The sequence below is a fragment of the Haliaeetus albicilla genome, chromosome 15 (genome assembly GCF_947461875.1).
Source record: "Haliaeetus albicilla chromosome 15, bHalAlb1.1, whole genome shotgun sequence".
NCBI lineage: Eukaryota > Metazoa > Chordata > Aves > Accipitriformes > Accipitridae > Haliaeetus > Haliaeetus albicilla.
The window spans coordinates 35,050,688-35,071,163 of NC_091497.1; the positions used below are offsets into that span (position 1 = coordinate 35,050,688).

The 20,476-nt window shown below is 47.6% G+C and overlaps 2 protein-coding genes across 4 annotated transcripts in view; one reads left to right on the plus strand and one right to left on the minus strand.

The window, feature by feature from the left end:
- Positions 1-7,425, plus strand: part of THSD1 (thrombospondin type 1 domain containing 1) — a 30,325-nt gene extending 22,900 nt beyond the window's left edge. The window contains exon 5 of the mRNA XM_069802776.1: positions 2,198-7,425. Coding sequence (XP_069658877.1) covers positions 2,198-3,561 — 1,364 coding nt within the window. The 3' untranslated portion in view covers positions 3,562-7,425. The remainder of the gene's footprint in view (positions 1-2,197) is intronic.
- On the minus strand, positions 7,181-19,361 carry LOC104320172 (fibrinogen-like protein 1). Of its 3 annotated transcripts, XM_069802779.1 has the most exons (8): positions 17,616-19,352; positions 15,830-15,914; positions 14,281-14,491; positions 13,006-13,165; positions 11,347-11,444; positions 11,178-11,266; positions 9,576-9,766; positions 7,181-8,554 (listed from the first exon to the last, which is right to left on the minus strand). In XM_069802779.1, exons 2-8 carry the CDS (start codon positions 15,902-15,904, stop codon positions 8,365-8,367), a joined length of 1,014 nt encoding a protein of 337 aa, XP_069658880.1. In that variant the 5' UTR covers positions 15,905-15,914; positions 17,616-19,352; the 3' UTR covers positions 7,181-8,364. The 3 variants fall into 3 exon arrangements, with proteins under 3 accessions (XP_069658880.1, XP_069658878.1, XP_069658881.1); XM_069802777.1 differs by having other exon boundaries at positions 8,414-9,766; positions 17,616-19,361; XM_069802780.1 differs by lacking the exon at positions 15,830-15,914 and having other exon boundaries at positions 8,414-9,766; positions 17,616-19,361.
- Between the last annotated feature and the right edge of the window lie 1,115 nt (positions 19,362-20,476).

Sequence of the window (20,476 nt, forward strand, 5' to 3'; positions counted from 1 at the left end):
ACAATCCTGAAATTCCAGCGGGGTCTCTGGGTTAATAAAGAGGGTTTATGTATAGAAAACCCACATGCACAGGAAGCCTGCATCTGCACCCATTGCCATGGGATCATCTGGAGGAACTACCTGACTTCTCTCCTGCCCATGGTTTCTAATCCTTCTGCTCCCACGTCAGGCAGCTTCCTTTACAGAATCATCTACATGATGTCATCTCATTGAATCTTAGGTTGCTCGAGAAGTGACACGACGCTGTGATTTTACAGTGTTGCTCTGCTGTCTGATCTCAGGCTGGGAGTGTCATTCCCCCCACCCCTCAACTGTCCGCTCCTTTCTGAAGCAGGAAAGCTTTTTTTGAGCATAACTATGTTTGCAGTCATTAGTCCAGCAGATGGAGCAAATGGCTGAATAAACAAAACCAGCATGCAGTCTAGGAGCAGAGGTAGATGAGGTGGAGAGAAGCAAACTTAATTGACTTAAGTCTTGTTTCAAACCTCACTGTTCGCTAGCTGTTAGCTTTCTACTCCAAATGATATAGCGCAGTGTGCATTACAGATAGAAAATGGAGTCTTTAGAAAATAGCTGTGAGACTGAGAGATGAGCAACGAATGACTTGCTCTGCTGTGGTGGTACTGAACAGAGCAAATGCTGGTCCTGCCTTCTCCCCTGGGGTCACTTCCCGCTCAGGGCCCTGGAATGGCAGTGCTTCATGCTCCAGGCATGATGGCATTGGGCTGAATGCAAGTTTTAGGGATCCTCCAAAAGAGACTGAGCAGGCAGTGGTCTCATTCTTTATGCTGATGTCTCAGAGTGACATGAAGATCAAGGTTAATCCCAAGGCAGGATTTTTCAAAGGTCTTGGGGCTGTCAGGTAGCCCTGAGTCAAAGAAATGCGTCTCCTGCACACCCAGCACCCTGCATGTCTGTTATCGTAGCAGCATGAGACCTTCTGGCCTGTGTTCATAAGTGTGTTTGTGTGTTCTGCACACCTAATAGCTGTGCTACCAGCTCGCTGTTGAATGAGTGTTCTGGATTATGGGAAGTACATGGTGTCTGCTTCTTGTTATTCTGCAGATGCATTTTCTATGGCTGGATCATCACTGTGGTGCAGGCAGGAGCACCTGGCAAGTTGGACTTGACTGTCCATCATCCCAGTGGAAGGCTCTGGGTTCTGGATAAAACTAGAGACTGGGAGAAGGTTGTTAAGTGGTTCAGTTCGAGCTCCCAGCTTCGTGGCCAGCTCTTGTCAACCACAGCTGAGCAGTCTTGTCTTCCAACAGCATTTTCATGGCCTTATGAAGCTGATATTTGGCCACAAGAAGTTGGGAAATGAGCACTATCTAACACCAAAATTAGCTACTGAACCAATTCATCCATCCACCATGCTGTTTTCTGCTCAGGGTTGCCACTGAAATGCTGGAGACCTCATCCAACAAAAGAATTATTAATTTGTCATTGCTTCAGCTGTCTGTAGTGTGGTGGAGTGTGCAGGTGAGAGGTTTAAATAGGGCTGTGGCAAGCTCTAAGATGTTCACGTTACAGGTTTGCAGGGTATTCTCCCCCATTTGAAGGCGCATCTCCAGTCCATGACAGAAGTGTCAATACCAGAATGCCAGTGGCACCAGAACAATGGCCTTCCTCTCAGTTAGGAGCCTGCTGTGGAGGGGAGGTTTTGTCCTTTGGGGCTGCAACACCAGGCAGTGGTGGAAGAAGCACCCTTAGAGGACTGCTTAGAAAAGTTACAATGCCCCTGCTAGTTGCTGCCTCTCTGCTCTTCAAACTCACTGCAATTTTCACACCCGCTTAAGCTAACCTAAAAATAATTTTAAAGTGATACCTGAAGTACTAGCCTGGGTTGGGTTATTTTTACCCCTTTTATGGCAGTTTTCACCAGGGGATCTTAATGTATTTCATAAAGGAGGGCAAATATTCTTATCCGGTTTTACATGTATTTAGGAGTGCCTGATGGAAATGGCAGAGCAGGCAAAAGTACTGATTACATTTAAAAGGTCTGTGGGAGCCTTGGTTTAAAGTAAATAGATCTGTTCCTGCCAGTTTGAAGTCATCAGTAGCAAGTCATCTACAATGAGCAAATTTTAACTTCCTGTACTGTATTAATTGGTTATTTTTAATTTGTAGTGAAGTATGCATCCTAAAATGCTGTTAACAGTGCAACTCTGACAGACGTCTGTGCTCTTTGTTACAGTGATCAGGCCTCCCACCCCACCTTCTGTCCAGCCAGGAGAGGACCAGAAAGCAAATAATATAGTCACCATCACAGGTATCTCCTTATGCTTGTTCATCATCTTTGCCACCGTTCTCATCACCCTCTGGAGGAAGCTCTGCAGAACTCAGAAGTGCAGCACTGCCGTCCGCCGAAACTCTGTCCATTCCCCCGGCTTCCGCAAAAACTCTGACGAAGAGAACATTTGCCAAGGAAACAAGCAGCGGGACAGCTTCGCCGAAGGAGGGGATGCCCCTGTTAACATTCCTCTGACCTACAGGCGAAGCCTCCAGTTCGCCCAAGAAGACGATGCCTCTGGAAGTGAGAACTTCCAGCCAAACGCCCAAAAAATAATCCCTCCGATTTTCAGCTACCGCCTGGCACAGCAGCAGCTGAAAGAGATGAAGAAGAAAGGCCTTACTGAGACCACCAAGGTGTACCACGTCTCTCAGAATCCCCTCACGGACACGGTTCTTGGTGCCACCACGATGCTTCCCCTGAGCACAGAAAACCAAGAGGAGGCAGCGGCAAACAAATTTAGGATCAAGTCACCATTTGTGGACCAGCCAACCAGTCAGCCCAAATTCCCGGGGGAAAGCTCTCACCCTAGGCTGGATTTTCCATTCTCACAGGCCAGCCCTGCAATGAGCCCTACCCAAACCTTGATAAGAAGAGCTCATTTCAAGCACCAGGACTTGTCCGAGAGGGGCTGTCACAGAAACCCACAGTTCAGAAGAACAGCCAGTTTCCATGAAACTAAAAAGGCCAGGCCTTTCAGAGAGAGAAGCATGTCCACCCTCACCCCGCGACAGACTCCTCTCTACAACTCCAGGACCAGAACGTGGGACCAGGGTTTGGAGGACAGGACGCGGCCAAAATCGAGAAACACTAATCCACCTTGTGACAAGCTGGATCAGCCCCACAGCGCTGGGCCGGGGGGAGAACCGCAGGGCTACGGTGCAAAGTGCCACCACAGGGCAGTTCCCCCAGTGAAGAAGCTGGACCCAAGCTCTGACCGCCAGCCTGCTGGTCAGGAGAAGGCAGCTGATAAGCACGAGCCCAGCCGAAGTAAGAGGGGCCCTTCACCCAACCCCAGAGGTGCGTGGCGGAAAGAAACGGGCTCAACTGGCAAAGATAATTCCCAGAGAGGCCTAAGTGTAAGCCCTGCCCAGTACCGAAGGGACAAGTGCCAGAGCTTCCCCTTGGACCCCGAGTTTGCCTTTTATGATAATACTACTTTTGGCTTAACGGAGGCAGAGCAGCAGATGATCGACCTCCCTGGCTATTTTGGCTCAAATGAAGAGGATGAAACAAGTACTTTAAGCATTGAGAAGCTGGTGATCTGAGTGACATATTGCAGCCCAGCAGGAGGGGCGTGCGCGGGAGCAGATCTGCAGGATCTGTTGGCTTCTGGTGGAAGGAGCAGCAGGAATTGCGTTACCTCCGCACGGAGCAGGAGGGAATCATGCCCCAAGTCTGGCTCGTGGGAACACATTCCTTTCTAATTACTGGAAAGTGCTTCCGTATCTTTTTTTTTTTGTACGTATGTGTGTACAATACACACAAAATACCCTGGGAAAGCACTTGTTAGCGAAGGCGTGACACGGCAATAGCCAATAGATTTTATTGCATAAAGCAGTGACGTTTCGTGCATCATACATGATGAATGCCACTGATCAAGCCTTTCGCACCTTGTGGACCGCGTGCTAGTAGATTATGGTGTCCTAAAGCATCCATTGTCCAGTATCCTCGACCATCTGTCCTAATTAGTGAGTCATTTCCCATTTAGAAAACACAAACCTCAAGTTGTGAGTGGTTTTCATTGTTTTTCTGGTAGTCATTTCTCAACTGTGTTGATTCGTCGTAGTTGCTCAAATAAGTCATATGGTGGTGTTTCTTTTAGCTGGTTGCATTAAAGTGCAAACAATTGATGCTGAATACTTGGAGTGAATTTAAAATTGAGTGGGCATTTTTCACCATTCAAGAGTCTGATATTTTCTTTCTGCCAATATTTATACCAAGAAAACAGTAACATACAAATATTTGCAGGAAATGAGTAGAAAGGGGCGTGCTACTAGGAGGGCAAAATGGATGATTAAATTTTAGTCTTCACAGAAATGTTACTGTAGCATTTAAGCACCTATAAAAGGCAGGGAGAGAACTGTTGAATCACCCATCTTTCCATAATCATCTTTACCTTTATTAAACTTTTTTTTAATGTAAATAAATTGACAATAATACAACTACAGCAAGCTCAAAATAAATTATGAACAAAACCAGTGAACAACAAATTTATTTGATGAATACCTGTTTTGCAAACAAAAATTAAAATGACCTGACAACATCTGGTGATTCCCAGAGAATCTTATGGTGAAGTACAAAAGTTACATTGTTGGGGTTTGTTTTGTTGTGCTTTAAAAACAGAGATAAAAAATTGACGAGCACACACTGCTGCAAGTTTTCAGAGCTGGGCTGAAACCCCACTTAACAACAGAGACAGAGCTTGGGCCAGCGAGAATGACTCAGAGACTTTGCTTGCCATTTGTTAGGATAACTGTCTCTTCTGGCAGTTTGCAAAGACTGGGGGAATGCTATTGGGCAAAAACAAGAAAAGAGGAGATGCTGCCCGTGGAGGATGGAGTGAGAGAAGGTGGGTTCAGGCAGAGGACTGTCAGTCCTAAAACAACTCTCCCATAAGGAGCCCAACCCTACTTGCCCTTTAACCCACTTTGTGGGTGTGAAGGGAAAATCAGCATGTGCTCACTTCCCTGGCACTGGGCTGCTCTGTTTCTCAAAACTGGCTTTCTGAGCAGAAGGATAGATTTTCCAATCCCACACTTTTTTTATTCTCCAAACCAACAGCAATTTTAAAGGAAGAGCAGCATCGCTGTGCGTTAGGCAGTTACCGACAGCACCCCACTGAAGCGTCCAAAGCGTGCAGAGGTTACTTGACAGGCACACAGTGGGAGGGCTTGCAGTGACAGACTGGGACGAGCCAGACGCTCAGCATTTGGCCGCCAGAGTCATACCCCACCGTTTGAACAGCATTTTTGATGGGTAACGTTTTGCAGCTGCTGCTGGAGTGCCAGATCCGACTTGCAGGGTGATGTGAACTCCCTGTTTCCCAGGAGCTGGGCCAGCACGCCGCATTGTCGACGTTCAGCCCTTCGGCCCAGCGTGGTGTTAGTACCAGCTACGCGTTCCCATAAGCTGTCAGCTTGAAGTGCTGTTTAAAGCATTTGAGAACATGTCCACACTTGAAAAGTGATCCAAAGCTAACCAAATGTAACGAGTCTTTAAATTGACTTAAATGAGCTGGAAATCAGACCTCTGAAGCAATTGCTGCTCAGGTTACTTAACAGCCCTGTGCTAGAGTAAACTCCACCATGTGAAGCACATTCTCCCTGAAGCCGTGATCTGTCAGTGTTGGAGCTACAGGGCTACAAAATCTATTTACAGCTTCATGAGCCTCTCAGCACGGGAGATCCTGGGGACACAGGAGATGAAATGTGCAGCACAGCAACATTTAGCAAGCATTCCCCTAACCTTCAGCGGGAGTGACTTGAGCTTGGCAATAGCCCTCAGATCAAATAAATACTCAGCTAGTGGCATTTTACCCTGTTTATTAAGATAAAGAGGGTTCTGAAACAATTCCTGGGCTTGCTGTGGGAGTTGTAGGGTCCTGCACAAAGGCCCGTGACCCGTGCATCTCCGAGGAGGTTCCCTGCCTTGCAGGAGGGCAGAGGAGGCGGGCAGCCTTGCTCTACGCCAGATGCTGCTTCCTGCAACCTCATCTCAGCGTTGGGCTGCATTCAGAACAGCTGCTGTAATGCATTAGATGTGCTTAGGTACATCCTACATCCAAGACAGCGAGGCAGACCCCTTCCCTCCCAGCTTGTCAGATCTTGGCCCCTTTTTCTCCCTCAGAGAGAGAAAAAAGCACCGTAAGGTATTGATGCTGGCTGAAAGCAGGCCAACTATAATGCCTGCCTCTCCGTATTGGCACAGGGGGAAACAGGCTCCGTACTCTGGACTTTACATCACTCACTGGGGAACTGGACTAGGTAGCAGTTGTCTGACTAAGCCCTGTTGACTTTATCTCCGGATTGATATTCCATTATCAGATGGGTTATCGGCTGCTCAGTGAACTGTCAAACCACTAATGCTGTCCCTTTGGTGCTGTAGTTGATTTCCAGCATGCAGAGTTGAGCATCACCAGTCTGTAATCTTTACCCTGCTTCCCTAGCCCTCTCCTGCAGAACGGGATTAAGCATCATCTGCCAGAAGGCATTAACTTATTTCACTCACATTTCTCTGTGTCTTCTGCCTAGACGAAAATCGTCCTTGCTGCCCTCAGCACTGCATCAGTGGCCGCATGGTTAACACATGCGCAAGGTGGTTCCTTATGTTCCCAACATGCAGTTACAACCTTGCACTAAGATTTTACCATGGTAGAATACAGAAGTAGTGATCAGAAAGGAAATAGTGCTGGCTGTTCACAGCCCTTTCTTCACAAGGGCAACCTCATTTCAGAGATGCAGGTGCAAGTTTCGTTCCATGTGGGTACGTGCCAAGGCTTGGCCGGAGGCAGCGGTGCAGTCTTGCCAGGGCTCAGGCTTTAGGAGCACGGCTCCCTGGAGTGCTGGCCCACTGCGCTCCGGTGTTCACATTTACAATCCCTGGGATGGCTAGGAAGAATTGAGGATGGGGTTTACCTGTTGACAGAGCAGAGGGACCAAACCAAGTTTTACACTGAACCTTCACATGTGTCTGTATTGTCTCCAGGACAGCGTGAGGCATGGAAATTAAACTTACCTTGCAGATCCTCTCAACTACCCTGGACAGCGGGTGCAAAAGCACCAGAGCCAACACCAAAAGAATGTATTTCTCGTATTACGAGTTTTCTCAAGATTTTAATCCAAATTTCTGTTCAAGTTCCTACTGTTGAAAACCAGATACAAAGTGTTAAGTCCTACTCAGATGGTTTTATTTCACCCTTTATGGATATATAATGCAAATTACAATATGTATGGATCTAAAAGCAAGTAAATGGAAAAGAACTACCAGTTTAAAAAAATTATTGTAATTCAGAAAAAAAATAGGCTCATTCTACAACATGGTAGTTAAATGATTTGCATCAAGCTGATATTACTGTTCATTTTTAACTGTTGTTATGAACAACTCGTGGAAAATAAATTTTCAGTATTCCATTTCTTTCAGTCATTTGTGTTGCTCTCCGATGAGACAATGAAAGCAGTGTGCCTTGTGGGTCAATTACTTCCCACTTTCTGATTCCCCTTCAGTAACTCAAAGTCACCTGGTCAGTTACACGAGAACTTACAAATGAATCACGACTGCATTTTAAGAACTCCTAAGAACATCTGTGCTCATCTTAAATTTAGTAAAATATGCCTAATTTTAATCTGGGGCTTAAGTCTGGTCATCAGCATTGTCTTTGTTTGCATTAATGTGTCGCGGTGTGCTATAGAAGTGGATCTGCAGCGGGAAGCTGTTGGCAATGAAACCCACTGTCCGCACTGTCCGTGTTGTGGGGGTTTGCTCTGACGTAGCCTTAGTCTGGATACATGTTAGCGGCTGGCACACCTCCATCCACTGGTTTGGTTTTACACACTCCAGGAGTGGTCTGCAACTGAAGTGCGGCAGTTTGGGACCACAGGCAGAGTTGCTTAAAAACATTCTCCTGATCCAGAACAAAGCACTAACAAAGGCATGCCAGATGAAGTCCAATTCCCCATCACCTTGTTGTTTCTATTCTTACATTCTCATAACTGAAGCACTGACAGTTAAAATCAAGGTGAGAAAGAATTAGCACTTGAAGAGTACAGATAGCTAAAAGAACATGCTTGATCATTCAAGGTCCAGAGAGCTTTTCATAAACACTCTCTACTGAAGTCCTGAAAATTGCTGAAAAAGAAAACTCTGGTTATTCCATGACGGAGATCCATATGTTTTCCATTAAATTGTTGGCTGGCTGCGCTCAAACAACTCGCAATGTTAGCTTCAGCTGGCAGAAACAGGTGCAGCTCCAGTTATCACAGTGCAGGTTTGGCGACTGGCAGCAGCAGAGGGCTGGCTATTAACTTACACAATTCTTTTCAGCCTGTAATTTCTTTCCAAAGCAGCAGGTTTCAGCTGCCCTGACTGTTCTCACCATCTCCACTCTCTCTGTCAACAAAGAACGGAGGCCTGATTTTCATGGCCGAGTATTTTAGCGAGTACCACATCCCATGCCACGTGGACCACACTATGCCATTGTCATGGGATCCATTGTACCTTCCTGTTCTGTAGTACCATCCATTGAGGTTTACAGCATGGCACCTCGTAACGACGTAGGAGAGGGAGAAAAGGAGATGAGGTTTAGCGTGGGAAGACATTGCATCATTACAGTGAAGTACAATTTTCACACAACATACATTTAGAAATACCAGGGCGGGATTCATTGACAGATCGGACACCTAGATACATCTGTCTGTACGGAACTGCTTATTGAAAGTCCTACAGTAGCCTATGGAGACCTGTTAATACATTTAGTGGAACCCAGAGAAGTATGTGGGTCATCCTAAAGTAGATACCTACGCTGGTCAGATAATTCAACCTGTTGACTCCTTCAAGCGTATTAACTAAGGACATGATTCAGTTGCCTAAACAGAGGGGTGTAGTGCCATTTGGTAGGCTCTAGCTCAAGTGTAGGCAGCTACATATTGACACCGAAAAATGCAGATGTCTTTTAGTCAAGGTAAATCCCACTATTGAAGTGTATTTTTGTAGCTCCACTGATTTCAATTTGTATGTGATGAGGGCCTGGTCAAAGAAGAGGCTCATCCTGCACTAAAGCAGAGAAAAACCGAGAGCAGTGTGTCTGTGCTCCCAGGGCTGGTGAACCTGAGTTCTGCTGATGTGTGGGGTATGCCCGACTACAAACAAACCATCAGGGCTGTTAAGGGGTAGCTCACCCCCTAGACACGCTCCACAATAGAGAAATGTCCTTTGTACACCCTTCACCTTGCAGTGGCTACAATTGTTTTCTTTCCTGGGATATAACCCAAAGCACTTTAAGGAATTTTAATTGGGCTCGTTTCCTTCCAGGTCATTCCCCCCTATGCATTTATTTATTCTGACCCATTTTGTTAAAATGAATGGAACTTCCCTGCTTTGCTTCATAATGAAAGAAGCAGATTCCTTTCCTTTGAGGATCTGTAGGTGTGAGCATCTTAGATTTGGCTGTGTGAGGTGGCAAGTGCACACAGCAACCTCCAGCTGCTGTAAGGCAGGCAAGTCCTCTCGGCTGTACAGCCACCCACACCCTATGCATCCGAGAGGAATCGGCTGGTTTCCATACCTGTTAAACCACCAACCGCCCTTGTTCTCTGACGCACAGTTGCCTGCCAGGAATCGATCGTGATCCTTGTCAGATGTGGTGAACTGCATCCCTCTGTGAGAGGCTGACCACTGATCTTCAAAATTGCTCCCACCAGACAGAGCGTCGCCAGCATTACCAGAATAGGTGCCGAACCATAACCTGTAATTGTCCTGCAAGAATATGTGAAACATGTCTTTGATATCAGCTCTTTCTGCCCTTCCTTCCATTTTTGAGATCAAATTTGCTCTGGCCGTTGTATCCACTGTCAAAGGCATGACTGTTGACATCAAGGGTGACTTTAGGCCCCATGCTTTCAGGATCCTAGCATAGATCAATACGGGATTTAAACTTCCAGAAGGGATTGCTAATTACTGCTGCTGCTGCTACAAAGGGCTTCAGGCTTTATTGTCTTTCAATAAGCATTTGATACACTATACAACAAGCTGGAAGGCTCTTCCTAGCTCATCAGGAACAACTTGGCAGAAAACTGTGCCGAGTAGTTGCCTTCATAACTGATCAGTTGTTCAGCTGGAATAACTCCTTCAGAATTTTGCTCTTCCAAGAACTAGAAGCCATCTGATTTCTAGCTAAATGGTCTGGTCCTGGTAGGAATACTTAGAAGAATAGTTCATTGTGCACCGCTAACAGATCTGAGACATTTGATATGAGATGGATGATTACTTTTGTGGTGTGGGCTTTTTCCTGTCATCATATTCCACTTTTGCTTGTGAAAAATACCAGTAAGGTATTAAAATGAAGCCTTTTAAACTTTTAATAAGAAAACTCTAATTGCAAACTGAACATAATGCATACATTTCTGGAGTGGTGATGGAGTTGGAACTAGGACTGGTCCATGCAATGGACCTCATGTCCTTGGGTACTCGGGCTACTTAGGTGTGGTGTTCAGAACGGCAAGCCTGCAAAGAACAGCACCTGCATTGAGCAGGATGCTGTCTAAAGCTAGAAAGCAAATATGAAAATACAGGGATGTGTCTGCCTCTGGGCTTTCTGTGTCTGTAGCACTAAGCGTAGTGCTACAGGTACCTCTCTTCAAGATAGGAACTTAAAACTGCTCTTTCAAAGCTTTGATTAGAGTTCACTGTTTTCTTTTAAAACAAAGTAGAGAGGGTTTGTTCTGGTGATTGCCTTTTATGTGACAGCCTGAAGCACACTCCTAGGAAGTAGGAGACCAGGGTTCAGTTTCCTTGCAGAAGTTCAAACCCATATACCCTCCCTCACGGAAGACTTTTAACCGTGAGGCCGGAGGCAAATGCATGTGGGAATCCCTGTGCCCTGCGGCAGAGAACTGCATCTGTGCAGCAGCACAGTTAGCAAGAGAGCAAGCACGCATGATGCTGTCACCCGCTGGCTCGGGCGCTCAGCGGTTGTGAGAAGAAGTCCCAGGCTTACGTCCCTGCTCCCAGGGCTGTTTTTGTCAAACCAGGAATCCCAGGGAACCAGAGCAGGTGAGTTGTGCAGAGCTGTAATTACAACCCTGATAACTGAAGTCTGATGCTGCATATGCAGATGCCCCACCCTCACAGACACAACAAGCAAATCGCCACTCTCTCCATTTCTTACCTGCTCATTTGCAAGCTGGAAATTTTCATAGACTGCATAACGTCTTTCCCCCTGCCAGTCCATTAGGTCAATCTTTAATGAGCTCTCTCCTAAACACAAAGTGGTGTCCTGTTAGATGAACTATTTCATGCAACTTGGAAAGAAATCTGTGGAGGGAAAATACTTGCACCTCTAGCGAGCAGGTCATAGATGTGGTCGTTGCCCAGCCAGTACTCATCATTCTTGCCCTGAAATTTCCCAAATCCCAGTTTGTAATCATCCCATTTCCTGCAGTGAGATACAAATACCAGTTTCAGCATGTGAGGGAATTAGGCAGTTTGTGACACTTGGCTATGGTAACAAGTGAAAATTCATTTGTATCTCTAGACACTGTTTTGTAAAAGTATCTGATTCATTGCAAGCTGAGCTCAGATTTGTCACTCTGCCTTAGAAGTAAACACAACTCACAGCTTGCTGCTTCTCCTCTTAAACCTGTGCACACAGATATGTTGGGATCAAACCTTCAAACCGCCAGATGCGGTGCTCACAGAATGAGGTTGTCAGATGGAAAGGGAAAGCAGCAGCTGTCGTATTGGTCTTCAGCAAAGCATCTGATATTGTTCTTCAGCAAGTCATAACTCAAATGCATTCCTGGCTGGAAATGAATGTTGCAGTCTAAAATATGCTGCAATCTTGGATGTATGATGTGGTATGGCAAAGAACCAGAAACTGAATAGAAGCTGCAAACAAAAGCTTCCAGATTAAGTTAAAAGGAAAATATCTGGGTTTTCTTTGTGCTCCTGTTCAGTTTAAATCTATTTTTGATTCATTGGCCACACTCAGCTCTGCTTTTTTTGCAGGATCACTGTTTGGATGTGGCAACTTGTCCTTCAAAGATATATACTTACTTTTCATCAGCATTCTCTGGCTTCATCTTTCTGAGACATCTCCTGCTGTTACTTTCTTCTCATCATTTTGTTCTCTTAAAATCTCCTCTGTTATTTATGTGTTACCTTTTATATTCACATATACCTCCTGTCGATCATCATTTCCAGTTTTACTAACCCCGTGTTTATTCCCTCTCTCATGTTGTTATTAGGGATATTCTGCCTGACCTACGTACTAGTCAGTGCTCCTCTTCAGGATGTTTTTCAAGCACCTGTGCTGAGAGCTGAAGTACCATGGCTAGATAGCTACCACTCTCTGGGCAAGCCAGCTTGGAGCCAGCTGAGCTAGCTTTGCAATGGACTGCGTTCCCTGTAAGAGACACTAGACGTGCCCTGAAATTGTGTGTGCTGTGATAGTGAATTGATCTGCATGGGGATGTTTCTTCTTTACTGTGCTACTAGAGCATCTCTCCTCCTGGAGATTTCTGGGTAAAAGTAATCTCTCTGGGATTTTGCATAGACAAAGGACAATCTGGACCAGTGGTTTGGCATCTTTTTCAATGATCAGAATAAGGAAATAAATATTACACCATGCTGAATATGATTCCTGATATGAGAACAGATAATAGGTTTAACAGGTCTCGGTCTCTGCGCTGGCAACAGGTACCTGCCAACTTGAAGCCTTCGACAGGCTCCAGTAATGATAAAACAAATATGCACACACATACACACTCACTCAAATGCAGAGGAGCCATGGAAAAGGCGTTATAGTTCCACTTTGAAAATGGCCTCCTGCAACCAATATGTACCACCAGATTGTCCTAATGCAAAGAGTTACCATCGCTAGGTATCGTCTCGCATACCCTGCTTCTGAAATGTTGGGTTTTGCCAAGCAGCAGGGTGGGGGGTGGGAGCTGGAGGCCTGACTGCAAGTCCTGCTGATGCAGCCACGACGCACCCACCTGTTGAAATTCTCCTTGCCGTTACTCCGCCGCTGAATGACCGTCCACCCGCCGCCGTCAGACATGTCACAGAATGCCAGGAAAGGCTCTCGGTCTGCTCTGGGTCTGATCCGATAGTAGCCAGTTTGGGTCTTTTTCCGATTATACACTGCAGAGCAATCTAGGCAGAACGGGTTTGGTTTGTTAAACAGGGCGGAGGGAAAGCGAAGGGGCACATGCAGCCAAGAGGAGACAGCGCTGGGTCCGTACGGGACAAGGACACTTGGCCAGCCCGTCCCTAGCTCTGCAAGCCCTGCAAAGCCAAAGCAAATGGTTCAGTAAGGTAGTAGCAATGCTGGTTTGCAAACTGCTGGGCCTGCCAAAGAGCAGCAAGGCTTGAGAGCCTTTGCAGCCCTGCCCGCCGAGGGAGTCACTCCCAAATCCTTGGTGAGATACAGGAGGGCTGCGGCTCAGGCTGGGGCTATAGCATGGGATCGATGCAGGACCAGGACTGGCTCTGTCAGCAAGATCATTTGCAGGGAAGCTAATTTCCATGTGGAAGGTAACCTCAGCTGTACTTCAGATTGGATCAGGGCCCAAAATTTCTGAAATAAGAGGCTAAGCTCCTGTGACCAGCTCTACCAGGGCTGTATCAGGAGAGTGCCTTTTCAGGACTTTGGTGCTTCACACTTTCAGTGTAACGCCCACAAAGGATAAAATCTCAGCCCCAGGCCACGATTCCAGGTATGACCATGTTCTCAAAGTGACACCAAGGAACAGAGTATGCACGCCTGCTGCGGAGCCGCAGAAGTGACGGAGGAGCCGAGGAACAGGGAGGCTGGGCTCCTCCAAACAGGTTTCAGTGCCCACAGCTGAGCCAGGGACTCTGGGGTCCCGTAAGTCACCCAGGGGAAATGGGCTCTTCAAGAGCAAGACCTGTCTCTTCCTAAAGCAGATCAAGTCTAAACTCGGTCTGGTGGGAAACATCCGAGAGGTGCCTGTTCCTCTCTGCACGAGCATCCCAGGTGAGAAGCCCCGCTGCGGTTGTCTGCGTTGTACCTGGGCAGTAGCTGCCTAAAGCTGTCCCAGCTGACTCTGGCCCCAGGGGATGTCTTGTTGTACCAGGACCACCAGTCAGCCCTTCTCCTTCCCGTGGATCTGACTGCATTTTAAAACAATCCAGTTTTAAAATTCTAAAGCTTTTAGCAGAAATAAAGTATGACACATGGGATGCTTCAGGGAGAAATAAACCATGTGGCAAGCTGGAATTTCCACACACACTACTGCAAACTGTACCTTGGTCATAGACTATCAAATTTCCACTGGTTGTGGGTAAAAGCACCTCATGCTGCATGCTCCTGTTGCCTGCGAACAGCCCACTTTTTGTTCTGTGGTAAGTGTTCTCCAGGATGTCCTTCAGTTGCAGTTCATATAAGTAAAACAAGTCTTGAAGCTGTTTCAACCTTTGTCTTAATTTATTGTTGTCTAGGAGGCAGATATCTTTTTCCTGTGGAGAAAATAAAACCCCTCACGCTTCAGTCAGTGGTAAGAACAGAGGCAGAGAGAGAAGGAGTATTGGTCTCCTCTTGACCCTAACATGCCGCACTGCCTCTGTGGATCAAGACAATTCAGTGGTGGTCTCTTCCTAAGATACACAAATCTTGCCCAGCATGGGCTGTTGAGTTGAACCCAGTGGAAGAAGGTTTTCTACAATGACCTTGCCACTGCTCAGAGCATCCCGGAATACGATCAGATACGCAAAGAATTACTTTGGACAAAAATAATTTGTCTCGACTGCCATTTAATGAACTCAGAGGGAGTGTATGCAGACTATGAAACTGCTCAGGGTAATAAGGGGGGGAAAACTCATCTCTTGCACTGCAGCCAGGCCAAACCGGTGGGTGAGGTTCCAAAAACATATTCTTGTAAAACTGGAAGATAAAAGAGCTGATATTTGGTGTACATCAGCTGAATGCAGTGAGCCTACAGTGGTATAACTTCAGAGCTGCATGACTGTAACCCAGACCAGAATCTGACCCACACAGGCTGGGATAAATATTTTCAGCAACAATCTAGTCTGTGGCTGGTGTTACTCCATTAAAAACATAAAAAACAGAGCAAAATCTCTTCCAAGACAACCAAGCAAACCCGTGTAGTAAGAATCATTGCCTATTTTCACTCTGAGCAAGCTGGCTTGCGTGATACCAGGTCAGGACCAGCTCTAGGCACACACAAAACAAGCAGTTGCCCATGACTGCAGACTGCCGAGCCTTCTCAAACGTGGCCTCCCAGCTGCCTCTTCCTTCTCTTGGGCCCCTTGGTTTTCCTCCACAGAGGAGGATTTCCAGGCTGGAGGCACACAGGGACCTGCCGCAGACAGCCCCAAGCTCACCAAACTCTCCTTGCCAAGCTCTGCACCTCGTTGGGAGGGCCCAAGAGAAATTTGCTCATCAGAAGAGTACAGATGGCCTCAGACTATGCCTACCTCCTCTTCCCCTCCTGTTTTTTTAAATTGCAACGAATAAATGAAGGCAGTTTTCCCTGAGGGAATGGAGTGGAGTATTTCTTCACTGGCCCTTTTTTTTAAAGGGCTGTTGTTGTTGTTGTTGTTTTTATTTCTTGGCAACGTCAGTCCAGCCACCCAGAGAGCTGCACAGCCCCTAACACCATGAAAACACTGTATTATCAGGACAACAAGAGTGACCTTCCTTTAGCTGCAGGCAGATGCCCTTTTGCTCTGCTCTTGCAGGCTTGCTTCCCTCTTGTGGGGGAGCACCTCTCTCTATGTGACTGGGAATGACAAACCGTTGAGAGGTGGTACAGACATGAGCTAAAAGATACGTACCGAAAACCTGGGTGCAGGTGAGCCGAAGCTGACCAGGAGAAGGAGCAGCAGCAGCCAGGGCATCGTTACACTCATTTCTTATCACCTGAAAAGAAGCATTGACAGGCTGCACTGGAGGTTTCTTCAGTTCCTCTCACAACTTAATCCCCCTCACAATCACGTTTAATTCCCCAGAAAATGCTGACAAAGTTGGGGTTGTTCAGCCTGGAGAAGAGAAGGCTCCAGGGAGACCTGATTGCAGACTTTCAGTACTTAAAGGGGGCTTATAAGAAATGAGCACAGACTTTTTACAAGGACATGTAGTGACAGGACAAGGGGTAATGGTTTTAAACTGAAAGAGGGTAGATTTAGATTAGATATCAAGAAGAAATTCTTCACTGTGAGGGTGGTGAGGCACTGGCACAGGCTGCCCAGAGAGGCTGTGGCTGCCCCATCCCTGGCAGTGTTCAAGGCCAGGTTGGATGGGGCTCTGAGCAACCTGGTCCAGTGGAAGGTGTCCCTGCCCGTGGCAGGGGGGTTGGAACTAGATGATCTTTAAAGGTCCCTTCCAACCCAAACCATTCTGCGATTCTATGATTCTATGCTGCAGGACTTGTTAAGGAGGTTGCTTGAAACTACAGGCAGGACAAAATCAGTGAAAAGATGCGCGTTAGGGAGAAGCTGAAGCACCAGTGCAGCATGCTGACGGGGGGATCAAGGCTTAGGTCCAAGCTCCTGCTTCCTGGGAGAAATAAATACCCAGCGTGACTCTCCAGCAGCCTCTGCCCGTTCTCCCGAGTGCCCACACAGACGGGAGGTTAACTCGGCAGTAACACCTCCTTGGAGCACTCCTCGCCAAACTGGTTGGCCAAAATCACGCAGTCCTTATTCGGCCCAAACTCCCCAAAGGTAAGAGGAATTTTGCCTCCTGGTTGAGTGAGCGTAGGCATTGCCCTTCCTTGGTCTGCGGAGCAGTCTGTCAGGGTGGGATTACCTTGGAGGCTGAGGGCAGAAGTCACACGTAGGACAGAGTGGGCATGGGATAGTTTTTGCTTGGATTTCAGTGGAAGAGATCTCTGCTGTCGACCTGCCCCAGCGCACAGAAGGGGCTTCAGTCAGAGAGTCTCAGCTAGAAAAAAATGCTAAGCGACTGCCACTGGGAACATGCAGCTGAAGGCGAGTGAACAGTACAAACTGTTCACAGTGTGCCTGCATGGTGCTTTAAAAAAAAAAATCAGAAAGAATTTTAAAAGTCTGAAAAATAGGCTAAAACTGACTCCCCCGCTTCACATCTGGAAGCGCTGCAGAAACTTGGCTACCCAGCTCTACGCTCTGAGCGACGTGCTTTGTTTCAGCTATGGCTCTGCTCTATTAGCATCCCCGCAGCGGCTGATGCTCAGGCTGCTGCTTCCAGAGCCGGCAAAGCCGCTGCGAGAGGGGAGCTGTCTGCCAAGCCGAAGCAACCCGAGACAATAAGCGCCCTGTGGAAGTCAACCATAAAAGATGTCGCGCAGGTGGGTGCCCCAGCACACAGCATCTTTTCAGCTCACAGAGAGAAGAGTTTGGTATGACAGCAGGAGACCCCCCAGCCCCTGACAGAGGGTGCTTTTCATCCACGCTGCCCTGCAGCTGTGCCGTTGCTGAGGTCAGAATCAGGCCCTATGTGGTGCACATGGGTGGAGGCAAAAAGCTAAGTAACAGGAGGGATGGATTTGAGCGACGGCTGCTGAAAGGCAGACAGTGCAGACCAGAGGGAAAGAAAGCAACTTCATCTACACCTTTATCAATACGTATGAAACGCACATACCTGTAACTCGCCTTTCCTTCAGAGCTCCTCCTGGTAAGATTATCTCCCTTAAAAGCCAACTGCAAAATAAAGTGATCATAAACCTGGCTGCATTTCTAGAGGTTGATGGGATTTTTCTTTCCAGATGGCCCACATCAAGGGCGCAGATGTTTCACAGCACTAGGCAGTTCCACAGAAAAGACACTCGCAATTTCTCATGTGAAAGAGTTACCCGGACCCCGGGTTATCTGTTGTTACCCAATACTCATCCTGCTGCTTCCCAGTGAGGATAAAGGACGGTTAGGTTTCTGTCAGCGGTGCTCTCCAAAGGAGAGGGGCTCTGCTGGTTGTGTACCACTGCCCACCTTACTAGACTAGGAAGCTCAACCAAGACTGACTTCTTTAAGTGTTTATGTGAATCACTCAGACTAATGCTCCCTGCGGGAGTTTTACCTCATGTTTAATACAGCCAGGCTCATTTCAGTAAGTCCTACAAGGTGGAAATAACACAGCTTTTCCGTTCAACATTCCTTTTGCTGTTTAATCTGGTTTATATGTAAAAGCATAGCACAGCTGTAACGCCAAAGGAGCTGCAAATCTGAAGCAAGAAGCGAGCACGGGGGTATTAAGCAAGATTTGCTGTTTCACTGAAATCTCAGGAGATTTGCAGTTGTGTAACTCTCCTCTGAGCTGGATGATTAGATTTGCTAGTTAACACAAACAAGGACATTTGTGGAAGAGAGAGGAAAAAAACCAACAAACAAACAGATGGTTGCCTCCCTTTGCATTATGGCCAAGGAATTACAGGTTATTTTAAAGAAAACAGCAGGAATGTTCCATGGGGAACAAAAAGACAAGGCACATAAGCCTATAGTAAACTTCTGTGTTACTCTCCAGGAAAGCAGGACTGTGCAGCTATCACCACGTGCTGCGATGCTGTTTATTTCCTAAAACCTGCATTCCTCTTCTCCCGCAAGAACCCTGACCCATTTCGTTGCCAAAGGATTATGTAAACAGTGCTTGGCTTCTCACTTGTTCTCTACTCCCAGCTTTAGGCTGGTTTTGGCAGCTGTGAAATTACAGGAGTGAAACGTCTCCTCTCCTCCTCAGCGGGTACTCGGCCCTTTCTTCCATCCCTCTGGTCAGCAGCTGCAGCCGACAGCAGGGTGCTTGGGTACCGCGCACCTGAGCACGGGGGGGCTGCACGCCATCCCCGGGGGCTTTCAGCCACAGCTGTATCTCTTTCTCAGCAGGAGCCAGCCAGCCATCGCTTGAGACGCTGCGCACCGGTTTATGCTCTTGCCCAGACGGCCAGCATCCTCCTGAGCCCGTGAGCACCTCCCGGTCCCGGTGGGATTGGCGACGGGCCCGGGTCTGTGCCGGCAGCGTCGGAGTCACGGTTGGGCATCATGGCCAGCCCCCGCCGCCCTCCGCAGGACCGTACGGCCAGGGAGCATCGGGCCCCGCGTCTGCGGGTCCGGCTGGTCCCGGAGCGGGAGGGAGCAGTGGACCTGCCGTGCCGGTGGGACCCACGCCTGTACGCTCCGTGACTGCAACTTCGCGGGAGCAGGACTCAAACTCCAACCCTCCTGCAGGGACCCCCCAAACGCCTCCCAGAGCAAAGACCTCTGGAGCACTCTCCTGCTCTCTCGACGACTCCACCAGCGTTAGCCTCACCGATGCCTGCGTGTGAAAAACCCGGTCAGCTGGAACGTGTTTCTGGCACACCTGCTTCACGATGAGCTTATTTTCCCAGGCTAGATGAAGCTTTAGGAATATCTGAAGCACGAGAGAGGGGTTGCCATGAGGTTGAGCTCATGTGAGGTGGGTCTCACGGGAGGGTGTTTTCATGTACTGCTCCGCTGGCCCAGAGCTAAAGTAATCAAGTCATCGTAAGGAACGTGGACACGGTGTGATCACTGATGTTGTTTCCTCACAGATGTTGAAGTCCCTAGGCAATGCAACTGTAAATGCTCTTCTTTTTTTTTTTTTTCCTGGAACACACGTGCTTCACACATATTCTGCAGTACAAATTCCTGTTTGATTACTTGGAAGGAGATCAAATTCCCTCTTCTTAAGATACTCAGTGATCTTGTCAGCAAATAATAACAGTCGCATTAACTAAAATCCTCCCCACCCTGCTCTTCTCCACCCTCCTTCCAGCAAAAGTATGTAGGTGCTGAATAACAGTCATAAAAAACTATTATTCACACATTAAATGCACAGGAGGAATGCAAAGTGGTGGATAAACGTGAGTGAAAAGAGCGGCTCTGGGGCAGCTCTTGATACTACTGCAGTCAGGGGGTGCTGGGCTCCCCCAGAAAGAACGGCTCGGGATGAAGACATGAAGATGACACCTGACAGACATTCACCCCCGCAGGGCCCAAGGGAACGTCACTGCAGCTGGAAGACCATGGTGGCATCTCCAAACTCTCCCAAGACAAGTTCCCTGTCGTTCGTCTGTTCTTAAAGGGGGAAGGGAAGAAATGAGGCGGACTGCTTCAGGCCCCAGAGGAGGTGCAGAGACCTGAGGTTTTCGCAGCAGGATTCTGACTGCCTACCTGTGCCCTAGGAAAATTCGGAGTAGTCCGGAGCCAGCTCCAACCAAAACAGCTCATTTGCACCGAATCCAGGTGCTTCATGCATTTACCATTATTTTTATACTTCTCTATCACGTCCCACCTTCCATGAACGCCCTGCTCACTGGGAGAGACCACGGACCAGGCTCCTTCGCAGGCGCTGCAGGTGGGGAGGTACCAGGGCCCTGCAGGCTCTCAGTGTCTGAGCTACTACACATCTTCTGTAGGAATCTGGGCTGCCAGGTTTAAAACAAAGTTAATGTGTGAGATTTGAAACAAATATTTATTTTTTTGTTTAAATCT

What these genes read in the sequence shown, in the direction of transcription:
- LOC104320172 (XM_069802777.1), bottom strand. Translation starts at nt 15,904, where the DNA reads ATGAGTGTAACGATGCCCTGGCTGCTGCTGCTCCTTCTCCTGGTCAGC. An exon ending in GGCAAGGAGAATTTCAACAG is followed by an intron (nt 11,445 to 13,005) that starts GTGGGTGCGTCG and finishes ATCTCACTGCAG; the next exon opens with GAAATGGGATGATTACAAAC. An exon ending in TCCAGCTTGCAAATGAGCAG is followed by an intron (nt 9,767 to 11,177) that starts GTAAGAAATGGA and finishes ATATTCTTGCAG; the next exon opens with GACAATTACAGGTTATGGTT.